This window comes from Argopecten irradians, chromosome 2 (genome assembly GCF_041381155.1).
Source record: "Argopecten irradians isolate NY chromosome 2, Ai_NY, whole genome shotgun sequence".
Taxonomy (NCBI): domain Eukaryota; kingdom Metazoa; phylum Mollusca; class Bivalvia; order Pectinida; family Pectinidae; genus Argopecten; species Argopecten irradians.
The window spans coordinates 16,767,277-16,788,027 of NC_091135.1; the positions used below are offsets into that span (position 1 = coordinate 16,767,277).

General features: G+C 33.7%; 1 protein-coding gene across 1 annotated transcript; it reads left to right on the top strand.

The window, feature by feature from the left end:
- The first annotated feature begins 389 nt into the window (after positions 1-389).
- On the top strand, positions 390-20,522 carry LOC138314632 (uncharacterized). Its single transcript, XM_069255068.1, has 3 exons — positions 390-502; positions 14,897-15,068; positions 18,762-20,522. Exons 2-3 carry the CDS (start codon positions 15,024-15,026, stop codon positions 19,905-19,907), a joined length of 1,191 nt encoding a protein of 396 aa, XP_069111169.1. The 5' UTR covers positions 390-502; positions 14,897-15,023; the 3' UTR covers positions 19,908-20,522.
- Positions 20,523-20,751: the final 229 nt, after the last annotated feature.

Here is a 20,751-nt window from a genome sequence, read left to right on the forward strand (position 1 = left end):
TTTAAACAAACGTGCTGTCACGCTACTGATCTTAGAATCTATGTAACTTGTCTTCTTTCAAACAAAAATGAGATGAGTCATCATTGACACTTATAACCTGACAAATAATAGATAGTTATTGTGACATTGGGCAAGTCTTATGTAGTGTTACTGCACATTTTTTTTTTCTAAAAGATGCATATCGTCTGGAATTTCAATGCCGTGTCAGATTTTGACCCGAAGTGGAATCCAATATACATTTCTTTTTCCTCGTCACATATATCAAACGATGTTTTAAAATTCATATTCTAATAATAAATTTCTTTTGTGAATAAATTTATAGTTTGAGAAAATCAACTTAAAATCTATGCCCATCTTGATCGCACATGTGCTTGTTTTGTACCGATGAAATTAAAGTTAGAAATTGGACCGGGCCGCGATTTCCGTCGAAGTCAAAACTTATTTCGGCATGTTATGAATTACATATTTGAGTATTTTGACCAATGGATTCTCGGCTTTCTTGGTATGTATAGTAAATAGATATTTTGTTAATTTTGTATTAGGATTAAGTTAACTGTGTAGTACACAATATACTTATTACATGTACTTAATCTACGAGAAAATTATTGTTTGAAGAGTGGATTTCTTTCAATATAAGTGGTCACACATAAAATTGACAATATCAACTACAAAAACTGTGAAATACAAGTATTAATTCTTGCTACTTGTTGACTATTTCGAGACACAATTTCGATTCTACGCTCCGGCGGTTACGCCGTCTGACACACGACGTCAACAATTTTAAAATGCTCGGATTTAAGTTAGCATGATTTTTCAACTCACTGAAAGAGAACAGAGACGTTGCCAAATGAATTTTTGTTTGAGATAAAAGTTGTCGGTTATTTACAGTTGTTTTACGACATGTAAACAGTATCCCGATAGCTCAAGAAATAAGAGAGATATTGCGATTTTCTCAACACCGACATCACTGTGGGTATCCGTACACGGGATATTGGTACCGACGAGGCGGTGGCCTGTCACAGCAAGGGGAAGTTTTGCAATATTTTCACAGTTTTAATGTAATTAATGTATCTGAAACTATTGGTCTGTTCAAGCTAAGTATATATCGCATCCGTATGCGATCTGTCAACCCCCAGCGTCATATATTTATGGAGGGATAGAAGGAATCCAGGGTCACCTGTAGGGGGGTACCGCAATGAAAACGACTGTGAACTATTGTTCGTGATATTGAATTACTAGATTGTTCCATGTTATCATTTAAGGGTTGTATAGACGGGTTATGATATGGAAGTTTATGTTTAGGCCAATTTCATATTGTCGTGGCCATGGATGTTTCAACAAGAAGACTGAAAATTTAGCTTTTGTACGGGGGCTTGCTAAACTGGTGTACGGGGACTTGGTTTATGTGATAAAAATGGTGTACGGGACTTGGCATAATTAAAATGACAAACTTCACAATTTATTTAAAACAAATAGCGTCTAGTCGTCCAAAAGACAGATGTAAAGTTTTCATCCGACGTTTATGTCTTCGTAGATCTCATGTAAAGATGTCAATGGAATAGTAGGCCTTCCAGACGAAGTTGATGAATGTTGGTTGGTCTGCAGATTCTGTATACAAGATCAGTTTGTTTGTTGGCAATTTTGTTAAATTCTTTAACGGAGGGGATCATTTTGAGGAAGGAATTCCTGTACTTGTATTACACAACCATATAGCGCCGATTTCGATAAGAAGTATAACTTCATCTGGTGGGATTCAAGTAATTTTACTTTTGAATTGTAAACCATGGCTACGAATACATATTTGTCATAGCGTTGTTTTGACATCGCGTTTGTACAAGAAAAACTCCAATCAGGTATTTTCCACAATGCTCCAACACAACGAAGGTGAGTAGTATATTTTAGCATAGTTAATTGTAATATGTAATGATATTTACGGTGCAATGTTTGACGGAAAGTCTGTGAATCTCAGCAGCTGCAAAACTCGTAATTACAGTTTTAAATATTGACGATGTATCATGCCAAAGAACTCTATAATTCGAGAATACAACACGGAACTTCAGTTTAATGTACAGTTGTCCAGATGTCACCCTTTACTGATATGGTTCCGTTTCTTACATTTTCCGTTTTAATTTTGCATCCTTTCCTTATTTGTCAGATTTATTGTTTATCATTTGCTGTTATTTATCTTTATCTGAAGATAATGTTTTAATACGTTAATACTTTTAGTTGCCCAGACTTAAACATTAATTGAAAAGATCAGTTTTTGCCTGAATTGATCAAAATCAAAATAATTAATAATTCTACATAGCGTATCGTTTCAATCAGTAATTTGACAATCATATAGAACGCTATATATTGATATCTAGAAAGGAATATTTGGCTTAAAAAGCTGCGTTTATCAACTCATCAACCAATTCGCCGTACAATCTTCAACTATGCTGCCGTACAATCAACATCCAAGCCCCCGTACACTTGATTTCTAACAACAAGCAAGCCCCCGTACACAACGTGATTTTCACGGATTTATTTCGTAATCTTCATGACCTCAAAATTTGTCATCGGGGCGTGAGTTGCTTTCCTATGTTGTGAATTAGCCATAGAAAATGAATTCCGTTTTCAGAGAAGCATTATATATTCATATCAGTGATTTATTTTGAAGCGCATTTTTCACTGCGGTACCCCCCTGCATGTGACCCTGGATTCCTGTCTATTCCTCAATAACTATATGACGCTGGGGGTTGACAGATCGCATACGGACGCGATATATACTAAGCTTTAACTGACCAATAGTTACAGATACATTAATTACATTAAAACTGTGAAAATATTGCAAAACTTCCCCTTGCTGTGACAGGTCACCGCCTCGTCGATACCAATATCCCGTGTACGGGTACCCACAGTGGACATGAAAATGCGTAGAAATGCGTAAATGGGAGTAAGACCGTCCACTCTGTGATGTCATGCGTTTGTAATGTTGCTACTGGATCCCGGTAAATATACTTATTTCTCCGTACCCCACTTCTGACACAGGGATCTGAGCATTAATTACAGATTATATAATCATGGACCCACCAGAGTGCCGTAAGACCATTTTCAGACGTTTAAGAGGTCTAAATCAAAACACGGTGTTAAAATCATACTATACATGATACCTTATACGAGTAGAAAGGGCACTTTGGTGGGTCCATGATTACATAATCTGTGACTAATTCGCAGATTCCTGTACTTCTGACATCGGTATTCGAGCGATTATTTCGTCTTCGTCTGAAGTCCGAGTATCAAATTGACGTGTACCAATCTAAATGTGTTAGTATTAGTAGAGATTTATATTTAAATCTCTGGTATTTGGTAATATATTGATAGCTCTCGATTTCTTTAGCAAGGGATTTACTTGCTTGACCGTTTATAAAGTTCTATTTTCTTTGAACAAAAAATATGTAATTATGTGTCACGATCATACTAATTTGACATTCACTTTTGTGTAATCAGAAAAGATGTCTCAAAACAAAATTCTCACCATTATTGTCAAATTTTAATGGCGACAGTATTTATATACGGGACACCTTCGTGCGAATATTACGCAACTGTTTTTTTTAATCGAGAATATATAAGTGATACGTCATCTACGTCCTTGTTTTAACATAGTGTTCGGAGATGGCTTTATGCTGGCATTTTAAGAAAGTTTCCGTTTTATTTCAGTAATATATCAAATCAGTCTTCATTTAAAAATCACATGGTAGTTGTTTCAAGTAGCGCTGCAAATCTAAGAAATAGTTTTTAAACTATAAAATACGTTTTTAGCTGTATTCGCATTCACTGAAAGTTACATATCACACTTGCTCTGGTTTTACAAAGCATATATTGTATCGGTTATTCACGGTACTTTTATTATATATCTACCTTGCATTTGGCACATACATTGTATACTTTATTATAGTTTTAATTAAATTTTATCTGTAATCGTAAATATTAGCTAAATTTTGTATTGAATACAAAGCAAAAACAAAAAACGAACTACCATGTTTTAATGCATTGCTTTTGTCAAATATTAACTTACGATGTAGTTTGACCTTTCAGTATTATAGACGAAAAAACAAAAAGGCCACAGATGATACTGTTCCTATCTTAGACTGTGTATAGGTTGTAAATGTATCTTCTGTGTTTCATGGCCTTTCCGAGTTCATTACTGTCGTTACAAGCAGTATGGAAACTAAACTGGGTACTAGCTTGAAAAAACTCATTCTTAAAAAAAAATATTAACAATGATAATTCAATATAATAACATGCGTCATGTACTTTTATTTGTATTTATTTATGTTAGCACTCAACTGGTCATTGGTCACGTAGATTGGCCGAGTCACTACTGCACTACACTACAACCAAGGGATTAGCTCACGTGTCACTCATACCTCTACTGTATGGGGAACCCTTGTGGTTAGCTTAAAGCTGACAATGCAAGTTAAATTATTAAAATGATTTTTTTTAAATAAGTATACTCGAATTTCAAGAATAGTTTATGAGACATTCCCTGGTTGAGGACAGCCATTTTTAGTCCTTAAGTCTTGCAAAGCAAGGCTCCAGGGACTATTGTCACCGCTTTTGCCGAAGTACGCTTGAACTAGCTTTTTACCCCCCCCCCCCCCCCCGGCTGACGTTTTGACGGAATATGCATTCATAAGTGGTGGTATTTGTGCTAGCAATTTGCACTCACTTGTAAAATAACATTGTTTAGAGTACTTGTGTAAGTTAATCTTGAAATATTATATCATCAAAAAGTCACAAAAACGAAAACAAACAGTAAACAAAAGTGATCTACATGTATCTACATGTATATAGCAGAAATTTTCACTCTATATCTCTAAGATGGAAATGTGGTATCGAGGTAACATGCAATCTTTCTGTGCAAGCGGCATATAACTTATACAACTCGTGTGTATTTTTTTTTTATTAATGTTTAACTTATATCATGTAATAAATAGATTTTTTAGCAAAATGTTATACCTGTTACATTCATATGTAATTGTAGTCTTTACAAAGTTGCTTTATGTACATACATTCATGCATTTGATAAACATCCTTAAACGTAGAATCCCTTAATGGACATTTTTAGTGTAGTTCATGTGTATTGAATTTCTACTATTAAAGGTTTGAACATTATGTGCTTGAATGTTTTAGGAAATGCGCCGCACAGCGAACAATTTTTTAGAATGAAGTACGAAAAATGTGCAGGAGGACCCTTTTTCCTTTCGAATATGCATTTTTAGAACATTTCAGTCGGCGAAAATAGGGGGGGGGGCAAAAAGATATGTTTGCCCCCCCCCCCCCTGGGGAACGGGGGGGGGCAACTTGAACGGGGGGGGGGGGACAGTTGCCCCCCCCACCCGCTTCCTACGCCCCTGTATATTCTACAATTAATCAATTGGGGAATTAATCGGAACGTATCAGTATTGAAAGAGGTTGTTGTCAAGGAGATCCAATAGCTCCTTACATTTTTATCATATGAGCAGAAGTACTCATATTAAAGGCATTGATGTGGATAATGTACCAATTTTGAACGTGCAATATGCAGATGACACTGGTTTGATACTAGATGGGTCAGAGAGGTCTCTTAATGAGTCTATATCGGAGCTGAATAGCTATGCAAAAAAATCAGATTTAAATATTAATACTAGTAAAACACAAGTTATATGGTTAGGGAGCTATAAATACAGTAATATAACATATAGGCCAGATTTGAATTTACAGTGGAGGAAAAACCAGATTTACATTTTTGGGGGTTGAATTTTCAGTTGATTTAGATCAGATACCAAAAATGAATTTTGACAAAAAAATGTAAAACTCAAAACACTTCTTACTGCTTGGAAGAGGCGGAGCTTGACTCCAATTGGGAAAATCAATGTTATTAAATCTTTATTGATCTCGCAACTTAACTATCTATTTACAACCTTACCAAACCCACCAGAAAAATATTTAGCTACAATAAATTCTTTATTATTTGATTTTTTGTGGAATGGTAAATGCCATAAGATCAAATCAGATGTTATGATTCAAAATTATGCAGATGGTGAACGTAAGATGATTGACTTGTATGCTTTCATCCATTCATTAAACTTAGGATGGATTAGAAGATTATTCTCGTCTTCAGGCAAATGGTATCTGATCCTCAAGTCAACTCAAGATTTAAATAAGATATATAATTGTGGGAAGGATTATGTAAAATTGTGTATATCCAGATGTCGTAATCAATTTTGGAAAGATGTCTTTAAAGCATGGGATAAATTAAATTATTCTGAAGATATGAGGCTAAATAGACAAGAGTATATCCTCAAAACACCTCTCTGGTACAACAATGATATTAAAGTTGATAATAAATTTGTTTTTTACCCCAATTGGTTTAGGTAAGGTATTTTAATTTTAAATGATGTGATGAAAAATTCTGACAATTTTACTTTTCTTTCTTTTGACGAATTTATACAAAAATTTGGAATTGATACTAATTTTCTACAATACCATGGACTAATATTGTCAATAAAGCGCTATTTAAGAAATCTCGAAATAAAACCAGAGAAACTTTCATACCCTTTTATACCACAATTATTAGAAATTTTCATTAAAAACAAAAAGGGTGTGAAAGACTTCTATAGGTTTATCATAACTCCATCAACAACTCCAACAGGTACTAGGATATAGAAATGTGGTTAAAAAGATATACTCTTCCACTTAAGATAACAAAAAATTCCAAATTGATATGGTTTCAAGTCAGAATTATTCATCATATATTAGTTACTAATACCTTCCTTCATAAGATAGGAATAAATCCTAGTCCTATGTGTACTTTATGTAATACAGAAAGGGAGACAATTATACATTGCCTATGGGAATGCAAAGAGGTGCAAACTCTGCTTCAAAATTTTGAAACTTTATTAGATTTATTTTTTATTCCCTTTGCATATAATAAAGATTCATTTCTTTTTGGAATAGTTTTACAAAATTGTAGCTCTGTTGACAATGAGATTTTGATAATTATGAGACATTACATTTATAAAACCAGATGCCTTAGCAACAATGCTCTTATTAATGTAATTAAGGATAATTTTTTAGTTCAAAAATATATGTTTTTAGTCAAAGTGACCATGTTAAAAGGCAATTTGAAATAGGCTGGAGGAAATGGAAACCTTTATTGGACCTTTGAGTATATACCTTTACCCTAGTCTTTCACTTAGTCTTTTACTACTGCTAACTTACTTTAATTTTCTTTTTTATCTTTTGTTGGGGTTTATATAGTTGATCAGCACAACGATTCTTCAGAACAATTTTTTTTATTTAGTATAATATATTTAAACTATGATATACGTGTATGTGTAACGGTACCTCCTCCTCCCTCTTCTTTCTTCTTCCTTCTTATCTTTCTTCTTTAGTATGTCTGTATGTATGTATGTATGTATGTATGTATGTATGTATGTATGTATGTATGTATGTGAGTTAGAGAGAGAGAGAGTGAGAGAGCATGCATATATGTGCGTTATGGTTGGCTATTAATGGCTAATATATGTTTTTATGGATGTTTCATAACGTACAACTTGATGTTTTTAAGTATTGTGCATGAGTGCATATGCAAGTGTTTGTGTGTTAGTGTCCATTTTTATATGATGTGTAAAATGTTTGAAAATTAAAAATTAAAAAAAAAAGAGTTATATGTACTAGAATTACACCTGTACCAATGACAGACAAAAGGAACAAGCGGACGAACGGACTGATTCGATAACTTTGTGAACTGATGGCTTCATCCTGAACTCATCGGGTATTATCACGAAAATATTCCCCAAGGAGTTTTGGATGCTGATGGCTTGTGCCAATAATATTTCTTTATATATTTCATCCTAATATCAGAATAAAAGCGACAGACAAGAAGAAAACACCTTTCTACATTCCTGTATATCCCGGATTCTACAGCTAAATTATGCGCAGAAAGACGAAATTTCGTAATCATAATTCTTCGTTGATTTGGTAATGATTAAGTCCAAAAGACTTGCAAAGTTACTTTATCAACCATATGCCTATAAAGATCACATTTACTTGAGACTTATATCAAATTAAATATATTTTGATTGGCCTCATCTTCAATTCTCTGTTTAATTAGAGGCAAAAGATAGATATCGCTGGGAGTCTGTCTGGTCCAAAAATAACCAAAACCTAGCTCAAATAATTTACGCTTTAGAAATACTAACCAATTTTGCTTAGGATGTTCCTTCTCCGTTTCCATGTAAAGAAAGTTATATACCTCAGATAAGATACAATTATCTGATTTTAATAATTTAAACCAATATTTTAACATTCTATACAGTTGTGCATTAGCTAGCGCGCGGTTGACGACCAAGTTCAATGTATTAGTGTTACATGTGGATTTCTTTACACGAAGTTAATTTTTGCAAAACTCCAAATGAATTTTTTCTACCTCAACCGATTTATTAATTCTCCATATTTCACCGGCATAGAAAAAAACACTACAAACATATAAATCAAAAAGATGCAACATAGTTTTGATATTCAAACTCATATTATTACATTTGGAGCGAATAGAGCTTTTCGTCCCGTCCCTGTTCAGCCACATGTTTAGACATAAAACTAGGTTTATTGTTGAATCGGAAGAGGCGCCTAAATAATAAAATTGATCAACTACAGAAAGCTGTTCCCCATTGAAAGTCCGAATTTCGTTTGCTTTCACTATACCGCCATTACGAAAAACGACAATCTTAGTTTTTTCTGTATTTACAGTTAGTTTCCATTTATCTGCATATGTATTCAAACTGTTTAAAAGACCTTGCAACCCTTCAACCGATTCAGAAAACAATATTAGGTCGTCAGCGTATAGAAGAAGGAATAAACTTAATTCTCCAAACTCGTAACTAGGAGCACCATTTTCAATAAAGCTATTCTCAAAATCGTTTATAAACAAAGAAAAAAGCAGAGGGGACAAAATTTTCCCATGCATTAAACCTGCGATATTTAAGAAAAAAATGAACAGTTTCCATTTACAAAAACCTAAAATTGAACAGAAGTGTAAAGAGATTTGACCATTGTCAAAAACTTTCCACGAATACCTATTTTGGACAGCTAGTACCAGAGACTTGCTCTATCTACATAGTCAAAAGCTTTACGAAAATCTACATTTAACAACAATAAAGACGTTTTCTTTTAGACAACGTTTTTTCAATCATAGGAAAGCGAAAATAGCATCAAATGTACTAACCCCAGGTCTGGATCCGATTTAAGGGTCCGTTAAAATATAATGTCTGTTACAGACTTCTAATAATCTTTTATTAAAAACAGGGGTAAACAATTTACATAAACAGCTGGCTAAAATTAGGCTAATGCCCCTATAATTGTTAGGGTCAGTTCGACTCCCTTTCTTATGAACAGGTACAATAACTGCAGTAGACCATTCAGACGGAAAACAACCAGAGTTTAAAATGTTATTAAATAATGTATGCAACATACGACTTTTGGTGGCGCGGGACTGAATTAACTGAAGTCATTGCAGTCCGGTGGCATGTTTTGATGCTCCACCTTTTTGGTTATATCAAAATATTCACTTATGTTGTATATATGTTTTTATGCAGCATGGCTGACATTGTTTTCACTATGTCTGCCAGCATGTTTTGATGCTCCACCTTTTTGGTTATATCAAAATATTCACTTATGTTGTATATATTTTTATGCAGCATGGCTGACATTGTTGTTACCATGTCTGCCAGCATGTTTTGATGCTCCACCTTTTTGGTTATGTCACAGTGTAAAAAACACTGTTGTTTTATTTTAAGTAAATATATACAAAATGAATTTTAACGTTATTAATAGTTGAATTGAAAAGTACAATTTCGGAATGAAATACAAAATGTTACATAAGTAGACTTCGGAAAGGTTATTTTCATAAAGGTTTTACTAACGTTTCTTTATTAGACAGTTATTACCTGGATGTTGTCACCGGTATATATATATATGACACAAAAAAATTTATTTTCAACTACAAAAAGGAAGCGATTCCTCGCCTAGGGATGCGTATGGCATGTTAATAGCCATCATCAAAGCAGACCTAAACTTTAGTTACGGGAACTTGCCTTTGGTTCTAGTTAATTTAATCTTACCCTAAGGTTCTGTATTGGTCACCGGACCTTGCCACGTTTCGTATCGGTCAGCTTGTCCTCATTGGTTAATTATTATAATTCTCTTTTAAAATCCTAATAATTAAATGTAAACCCAGTTTTGATTGGTCAAGGAAAGTTCTGAGAATCTTGATATAGTCTGGTCCAAGCTGTTGTCCTCCACTCTTTCGACGACAGCAATAAACTTTGGACTTAATTCAAGACTTCTCTTTATATTTAAAAGGTAAGAACATTCCTTTGATGCTTTATATTTATACATATAATTTTATGTGTAAATTATTTATTTTTTGATAATGGTATTTATCTTAAATATGTATTAATTCGTAATGATTCTTGATAGCAGAATTGATATAGCATTTTTGTTTTTAAGGTTAAAGATAAAAGTTATTGAAAAATAGCTTAATTTTTATATTTTTTTGCTAATCGGTTTCACATGTATGTTGTAAATAGTTCTGAATATTCTGTAAATACATTATAGACCATGTGTTTTATTTCGGATATTTGATAACTAATTGTTTATCAATTATTTAATTAATTCCGGACATAATTGTCCGTCTCTTTTTATAATATCATTTGTCTTATTCCGGATATTTTATAACTAATGGTTTACCATTTGTTTTGTTAATTCCGGACATAATTGTCCGTCTCTTTTTATAATATACATACGCATAACTGACTTCCGCAACAAGACTTTCGGCTTTTTGCAAATTAGGAAAAGGGCTTTTATAGTTGTTTTATCAGGAAGTATATGTGTTATGAATCGTGAAATATTTATTTATGTTACCACGATTCATTAGAATTATCTATTTATCATTGTTATTCAATTTTATAGGAATTATTTAGACTTTATTAGACAGTTATTACCTGTATGTTGTCACCGGTATATATATATGACACAAAAAGATTTATTTTCAACTACAAAAAGGAAGCGATTCCTCGCCTAGGGATGCGTATGGCATGTTAATAGCCATCATCAAAGCAGACCTAAACTTTAGTTACGGAAACTTGCCTTCGGTTCTAGTTAATTTAATCTTACCCTAAGGTTCTGTATTGGTCACCGGACCTTGCCACGTTTCGTATCGGTCAGCTTGTCCTCATTGGTTAATTATTATAATTCTCTTTTAAAATCCAAATAATTAAATGTAAACCCAGTTTTGATTGGTCAAGGAAAGTTCTGAGAATCTTGATATAGTCTGGTCCAAGCTGTTGTCCTCCACTCTTTCGACGACAGCAATAAACTTTGGACTTAATTCAAGACTTCTCTTTATATTTAAAAGGTAAGAACATTCCTTGAATGCTTTATATCTATACATATAATTTTATGTGTAAATTATTTCTATTTTTTTGATAATGGTATTTATCTTAAATATATATTAATTCGTAATGATTCTTGATAGCATAATTAATATAGCATTTTTGTTTTAAAGATGCTCCACCGCCGACAGAGCATAAATGATATTCATTATTTGTGTTTAATCATGTATATATATGTCAAATTATCACAAACAAAATACAGAATAATTTATTTTTGCCTTTGGTGCATGGGCAATCAGTACTTCATTCCATATAGAATATAGTGTCACAGAATTTTTTCGGGATGCAATTAATTATTTTTTGTATTTTTAACTTGAAATAAAATTAGAGGCTCAAACTTTTCAATGGTGGTAATGGTGTAAAGTAAGTAACTTTTGTAACGGAAGAAAAATACTAAATCGTCTGCTACTGTTTTTATAGTGAAAAAATACCATTTGTCAGCAGTGGAGCATCTTTAAAGGTTAAAGGCCCACTACCTTTCCGAAACGGTTTTTTATTTTTAAAATGGGAATGTAAAACAAGATTAATAATTTTGTAGAGTGGCAAAAGTTATTAACTTAACGTTAATACTACATTTATTATCACCTCCTAAACATTTAAATTAAAATAAATTAAATGTTAATTTTCATAACGCGGGTCGTCTTATGTTTTCTCCCGTCGTCCTAAATACCGCGCGGTAGTTGACTATCACTGCGGCATACGGTAAAACAGCGAAATCACTCTCCATTGTTATTATATATTACGCAGGAAATCTTGCATATGTTTGGTGTTGTAACCTCATCTTAGGCCATCGGTATATATTTCCTGAGGTAATTAATGTTTCAAGAAATCTTTATATTTTGCTCCGGAAAGGCAGTGGGCCTTTATAGATAAAAGTTATTGAAATATAGCTTAATTTTTATAGTTTTTTGATAATCGGTTATATGTTGTAAATAGTTCTGAATATTCTGTAAATACATTATAGACCATGTGTTTTATTTCGGATATTTGATAACTAATTGTTTATCAATTATTTAATTAATTCCGGACATAATTGTCCGTCTCTTTTTATAATATCATTTGTCTTATTCCGGATATTTTATAACTAATGGTTTACCATTTGTTTTGTTAATTCCGGACATAATTGTCCGTCTCTTTTTATAATATTACATACGCATAACTGACTTCCGCAACAAAACTTTCGGCTTTTTGCAAATTAGGAAAAGGGCTTTTATAGTTGTTTTATCAGGGAGTATATGTGTTATGAATCGTGAAATATTTATTTATGTTGCCACGATTCATTAGAATTATGTTTTTGTCATTGTTATTCAATTTTATAGGAATTATTTAGACTTTATTAGACAGTTATTACCTGTATGTTGTCACCGGTATATATATATGTATATATATATGTTTTTTTGACAGTGCAAAACATTAACCGCCCGAAAAAGATGCGCACTCGTTTCTTTTTTCGACGCCATCTTTGTTTTTTGAAGCGACGCTTCATAATTTATCTGGAGCTATTTAGTAACAGTTTTGCCAAATTACTCTGTTTATCAATAAAAAATCATATCAAGGACAGAGCTTTCCGTTCAAGTCTTTTCGCTTACCGTCAAAGCGCTATGTGTTGGTTTTACGAACCCGTCGGTAATTAAGTGAACGGAAGACATGCGATTTCAAGCGTCTTCGTTACGTTGCCAATGTTGTAAACAGACGACGGGACGAAACCAAAACTCATTGAGATTTACAAAAATGTTAAGATTTAAACAAACGCAGGAGACAAGACAACAAGAATTTTCACTAAATGCTTATTGTGGGTATTCTTTTTTTATAATGCAGTGATAGTTAGCGCTACTGAGTAGGCCTAGAAGCTGATATGCTATTCTACTGCCGACGGTGACTGTTCGACTTTTGCTAAAATCAGTTAAAGTGTTTCAATATATTGCAAATACTTGAAAATTAGTTTTGTTTCTAGACTTTTGGTATAATAAAATAAATACTACCTGCATTAGAGGGTGAAAATGCCTAGTGTCACCCCTCGGAATATCACTGTCACCCTCGGCTTCGCCTCGGGTGACAGTGATATCCTCGGGGTGACACCAGGCACTGTCACCCTCTAATGCAGGTAGTATTTATATAATATTATGATGTTGTTTTTATTATTCGATTTAAGATCATCTGTTTGTTAAATGTAAACATTTTCTTTGTTCATCAATTCAATAACTTCATTATTGATAAATGTATTTGTATTTGTAACTGCACTCTTTCGACGACAGCAATAAACTTTGGACTTGATTCAAGACTTCTCTTTATATTTAAAAGGTACACTGCGTGCCACAGTGAAGCTAAATGAGTTCAGCTAATTCCCCAACTGTGTCACAGTTATATCAAAATATTTACTTATGTTGAATATATGTTTATGCAGCATGGCTGACATTGTTGTTACCATGTCTGCCATAATATTACTCGTCATTTAATAAAAATGACATTAACTGGACATTTTGATTCTCTGTTGTAAGTAATATAATATACCCAAAAACTTAGCTTCAATCGTGTCTTTTAGTCAGAGTGATGTAGATGTATAACATAAATATGTATAGGCAATGAAAACACTTTACCTTCGATAAAACATTCATTTATCTATGAATTATACTGGATATATTACACTATGTTATCTCGATTAATCTCATCGGTAGAATTTAAATCACTCTATATGCAAAAATTGTTGGTTTTTAATTTTCCTCTCAATATCTGTCTATAATTGCATTGAAAAATGCAAACAACTATCAATTTTGACGGGAATTTTATTTTCTATTTCTTAAGAAATTATACTGGATATATTAACACTGTTTTATCGAGTTTAACATTCCTTTGCCCGACTTTTCACTTAAACATATTTAATATTTAAAACATGTGGTCGTACACTTGAAATGGGAGAAGCCTATAAATTATTTCTGGAAGCACACTTTAATAAATGGACAAATTTATTAATCAACAAATTGGGTCACATTAAGGACGTATATGCATGTATGAGACACTCGTACTAATAAAACGATTTTTCAACTGAAAAAAAAAAATTGGTCTGATAAGGAGAGCACGGGGTTGTTATAGACAAATACATATAAACACCTATCCCCATTCGTTCTTTTTACTTTCAAATAACTATCCGGAGCTTTGTATCATAAACGGCACTCATATGCAAAGTTTCTTAGTTCTCTATGCGTCGTTTTTTTTTTACATTTTTTAGGAAATAAAGTCGTAGATTATGTAAACACAATTTATTCTTACATATACTAACTAAAATGTCCACATTTTCGATGTTCACGTTATAGTCAATATCAATCAATAATATTTTATTTATAGTAATATTGCATTTCGTGTGATAGAGATCCCCAGTTATTAAACTATGCCATTATTTTTGCCTCGCGGATGCACAATAGGTAACACTTGAAAACGGTCATAAATGAAAATTACTGGTAATACTGCCACCCGGATCAGACTGACATGTTACAACGAGCCTATGATAGTTGTGTGCTACAGTGAAGGGCAGTGCACACCTCTTCTAGAATGAAATGCAGGTTCATGGATCAAATTATGTCGACAAACAGAAAGGTAAATGATATTTTAGCTTAATTCATCTAAACATGCATGTGCCTTAAACTTTGTTTTCTTTCTTTATTTTATATATTGTTTTAATTTCCACTTTGAATCAAATGGTTGTTGTTGGATTTTCCCCTTATTTTGAAATGCACGATTAGTTGTCATAGTTTCCGCTATATTATATCGTGTGACCTGTCATACATGTTTATAATCTGTAACCCACAAAGAATGTGATATAAACTTGCATTTGTCGATATTGTATTGGAACGAAATAGCATTGCATTCGAACAGAATAATTATTCCGTTCGAACGAAATTTCTTTCCCCCGCAACGATATTTCATTTCCATGCAATACAATTTCGTTGGAGTCAGAGATTTAGATAGTAAAATCTCTGATTGAACCACAATGATTTTATCTATTTCATGTCCGCTGCCAGCCACCGTACATTCCCAACAAGGAGGATGTATAAATCTGCTCACCTGCTAACGTGCTAGGAAAAAATTCCCTTTAGCAGTCCGGGGTCGCGGGTTTGAGCCCGGCTTGCGGCACATTGCCGTCGCCCTTTTATTAGGTCATCTCACCCGAAGGGTCAGGATGAGCTATTGACATCATGCACCGTCCGTCGTCGTGCGCCATGCGCCGTGTGCCGTGCTCCATGCGCCGTGCGTAAACTTTATATTCAAACGGCTTCTTCTCAATAACCAAAAGGACCAGGGTACTGATATTTGGCCTGTAGAATGTTGGGATGAAATGCTACTAAGTTTGTTCAAATGAATGACCTTGACCTCCATTAAAGGTCACAGGGATCAAAAGGGCTAAGATCTTTAAACGGCGTCTTCTCAAGAACTGAAAGGCCCAGGATACTCATATTTGGCCTGCAGTATGCTTTGATGAAGAGCTTCCAAGTTTGTTGAAATTAATGACCTTGACTGCTATTCAAGGTCACAGGATTCAAATAGGCTTAAATCTTTAAACGACTTTTTCAGATTAACTAAGAGGCCTAGAGACCTGATATTGGGCCTGTGACATGCTGGGAAGAAGAGCTACCAAGTTTGTTCAAATGAATAACATTGATCTTCATTCAAGGTCACAGGGGTCAAATAGGCTAAAAAATTTAAACAACTTTGTTGCATTGTGCCAATAGTCAGATGACCGTTAAATCCCATGGGCCTCTTGTTAATTTAACAATATATACCTTCTTATTTGAGTTACATCATATTTTGGTTTTGAAATGAACATTTTTTAAACAAAATTGTTGTTGTTTTGCACAAAACTGTTTGCTTATGTAGTGTAAAGTGTTCTTTGGTCAGGAATAATCATTTACTTGCAAAGGTATTTCAGAAATCTACCATTTTTTTACAGATTCATTGTGACGAGCCTCTTAGTTAGATTCCTGCATTCTGAACGCCTTGTCAGAAATGGAATTTCTTATTCTACTCATGATGTTTCTTGCTTATATATTGTTGTAACAGTAGAACAAAATATATACTAATATAAACTATCAAAACCACATAAAAGTGTCATATTTGTATAAATGTAGACAACTAACAACTTGACCGGAAGTCTTTGATGGCACGAAAATCACTTAAAGGGAATGGCCGCCGGATCCGGAAACAATAAAGCTCGATTACATCTACTTCAAACAACAAATATTTAAAAATCGGTTTTATGTCCAACATATATTTTTATAATTTTGATATGTTTGGGTGTTATCAATGGTCTGTATAATAAATCAAAAACATCAAAAAGTGCTTTATCTTTTCAATATAGTGGAAATATATTACCTTCACCTCAATTTTAGCAAGGAGTCGGGCGTTATTATTCTAAAAATGCAAAAAATGTCGGGATATTTCTAAAACCTGTATGCATACGAGTAACACTCATACATTTATTAACTATATAAAACAAGTTTAAGTTATGTTTATGATAAAGGATACCAGAAAAAACGTTTTATTTTTGGTCTTCTGTGATACGGATATTGAAGTAATCGGCCATCTTTATGACGTCATATTGACCACTGGTTGCGACTCCAAGGAACAAGGCATTGTTTTTCTGATGCCCACGGTTGTTCTTAACAAAATGACATATGCCTTGATATTTCTTCACGAAATGCACACAGAAGCCTTTTTTACGCCCTAAGGTACCGGACTAGAAGTTTAATGTTAATTCTGGAACAAATCAACACTAGACAATTTAACTTCGGTATTTCATCTAAATGTGATGTTATATGTATGGCTTAACTTTAGTAGACATGCAATTGTATCTTAAAGAAAAAAGGGTCCTCCTGCACATTTTTCGTTCGTCATTCTAAAAAAATTTCCGCTGCGCGGCGCATTTCCTAAAACGTTCAAGCACATAATGCTCAAACCTTTAATAGTAGAAATTCAATACACATGAACTACACTAAAATGTCCATTAAGGGATTCTGCGTACTTCATTTGTATTTCAAAAATTGTTTCTCAAAAGATTACTTTGTTTATATGTCTTAGCAAGACAATTAATCCATTATTATTTTGAGTTACAAAACAATGTGCCGATGGTGTGAAGCCGGTATGTTCAGATCGAGCAGGGTTGCACAATGATATGACGACACAATTATCACAATTATTATTTCTAAATGCAGGTTACTTTAAATCGAAAAATTACCATGGTAAGAACGCTTTAAAATCATTAAAATACATCGTAAAACTCATCTCAGCCATTCTAAATCGTAATTTTGATTTCCGAGGGAGACCCCCGGACCCCCCAAACACCAAAATCTTGCGCCTTCGGGCGCTCGCATATTCATCAAAATGCATCGTAAAAACTCATCTTAGCAATTCTAAATCGTAATATTTTTTCCCGGGGAGACCCCCAAACTCTACAAAAACCCCTTCGGGCGCTCGCAAAATCATTAAAATAAATTTTAAAACTCATCTCAGCCATTCTAAATCGTAATATTTTTCCCGGGGTCGACCCCCAGACCCTAAAATCTCGCGCCTTCGGCGCTCACACGCTTATTTGGCCAATTTGCGTATTCGTTAATTTCCTTTTAGTGACCCCACTGTCTATAAATGTGTACAAGGATTATATTTAATGATATATGAAAAAGGATATAAAGTGTATATGTTGTGTGTTGAATTAATCTCCTCCTGTATAGGTGCGGCGCGAGGGTTTACAAAATATTGAGAACCTTTGGCCCCCCCCCCCCCCCCAATTACGTTTCATCTTCCTACTCCACTGTATATATTTGTTTAGATATTTGTACGATATTTTCCTCGGCATGAATATGTAGAACTGTTGCATATTTTGGCAACACATGAATATGTATGATTGTTATGTGTATATTTTCCTTACTCATGAATATGTATGACTATTCAATATTTTCCTTACATATGAATGTGTATGATTGTTGTCTGTTTTCAATACACCTGAATATGTATGTTTGATAGATGTTTACCCTACACATAAATATGTATAACTGTTATATATTTTCCCTTCACATGAATATGTCTAATTATTATATATATTCGCTGCACATGAATATGTATGGTTGTTACACATGAATATGTATGGTTGTTACACATGAATATGCGTATACAGCAGGTCACATACATTGTAGATCACTATTTTACTATAATTCTTAAATTTAACCTATCAGACAACTCGAGCAACAACATTTAATAGGATATGTCATGATTAATGTGTAATACGTCTCGTTTCAGGTGTTTATTTTGACAGCCAGTGTTTTAACAGTAACCTTACTCGGTGTACTGACATTACCACAGAATCTTAACTACAGCACAATCAAACAACAGACAAAGTGTGATCGCCACACAATTATACATTCACCTGAAAATATCTTGGAGAAATTTATCCAAAAACGAATGTCTACTGACGGAGACAAATACATAGTATATGATTGCAGCAAGGCTAGAAAAGGAATCTGTGGAGGTTGGTCCGATAGGTTATCGGGGATTCTCTCAACCTTAGTCATATCGCTCCTCACTAAACGCCGTTTTCTCATCAACCATGACAACCCGTGTCGTCTTCAGGACTTTCTCGTACCCACTCAAGGCTTTGACTGGGTGTACAATGACTCTATCGTGAAAGGTAGAACCCAATCATTCCATAACCTGATAGCCCACGGATCTAGAAATCTTAGGAAGTATATGACTGGTTCTTCAGATATCAATACCTACTTCAAACATGATATCAGCTTCGTTAGAATGAATTGGGATTTTACAGAGGACTTCAGGAAAAGACCACATATTGGATTAGAGATCCCTTGGGTTACAGAGTTACATTATGCTGATATGTATAAACAGTTAATTGATTACTTCTTCAAACCATCACCTCTCTTATCCAAATCACTAGACGATTTTAAAAGAAAGAATCGTCTAAGGCCTAAACTAGCCTGCGCTCATATACGCACTGGCAAAAATCCAAACATGCCTCATGATGACCCGCGGTCGGCCACTCCCTTGACAGTTCTGTGGAAATACTTTGACAAATTTAACAAAACGGAGTATGACTTCTTCATTGCTTCTGATTCTGACAGCGTCAAGTCTTTGGCTAAAGGCCGTTATGCTGCAAATATGATTGACACCCCTGGAAAGATTACTCATATTGATCAGCCCAACAGGAATGACGACCGCACAGGATTTCTGAAACAACTCTTAGATTTCTATACATTGGCTAGCTGTGATGCCTTGGTCTTACCTGAGAGTGGGTTTAGTATATTCGCAGCTTATATTCGTGAGAAAAAATCAAAATTGTATTGTGTCCGCAATGATGATCTTAGACCTTGTTCAAGATATACGATTCACAACACATTTCCAGAACCCATTCTTGCTCGGCCACCTCCTTAGCTAAGTAAATTTGTCTACAATCATTTTGATGCAATTTTAGACTCACATTAGAAAAAAAATCATAAAAGATAAAAAAAGTTATAAAGGTCATAATGTTATGAATGTTTAATTTGGCAAATTTCGCGAATAACTTGAAGTAATCTGCGATAATAGATCTAATGAGAGAAGTCGCAATTGGTCAAAAACAAGAATGTAGAATGATTGAATAAAACAAGACTGTAGAATAATTGAATTTCTTTACACACCTGGACTTTTCCTACCTGTTGTTCACATGTTTATGGTGTTGTAATTGGGATTGGTCAGCTGCACACATTCTCATATGAATATGCAAATACAGCTCATGTACCGTGGTAACTATGGATAGTCAATACTGTAATGAAAACACGTCGACAAATATATTATCGTTTGCCATTTCCATATGATGAATTTAATCATCAATAAGTTTATTGCATAAATCCCTTGTTTGTAACAAGCAAACAAAACATAATACCACTAAGAAAACATGCTAACAAGCGTTGATGCTTATGTAAATTTATTACCTTCTATTTAAAGATGCTACACCACTGACAAACGATATTGTTCTCAATAAAAAACAGGAGAATACAAATTAGTTTTTTTTTCATGTACAAAAGCTACTTAATTGATACCATTACCAACCTTGAAAAGTTTGAACTTCTGATTTCATTTTAATTTTTAAATGCGCATGCACCAAAAGTATAATAAATTATTTCATATTATTTTGTGAGTTAATTGGACAGTATACATGCTTGATTAAACACCAATAAGTGTCAAAGTAATGACTATCGTTTATACACATCTTTAAATCAAATACAAATGACAACTG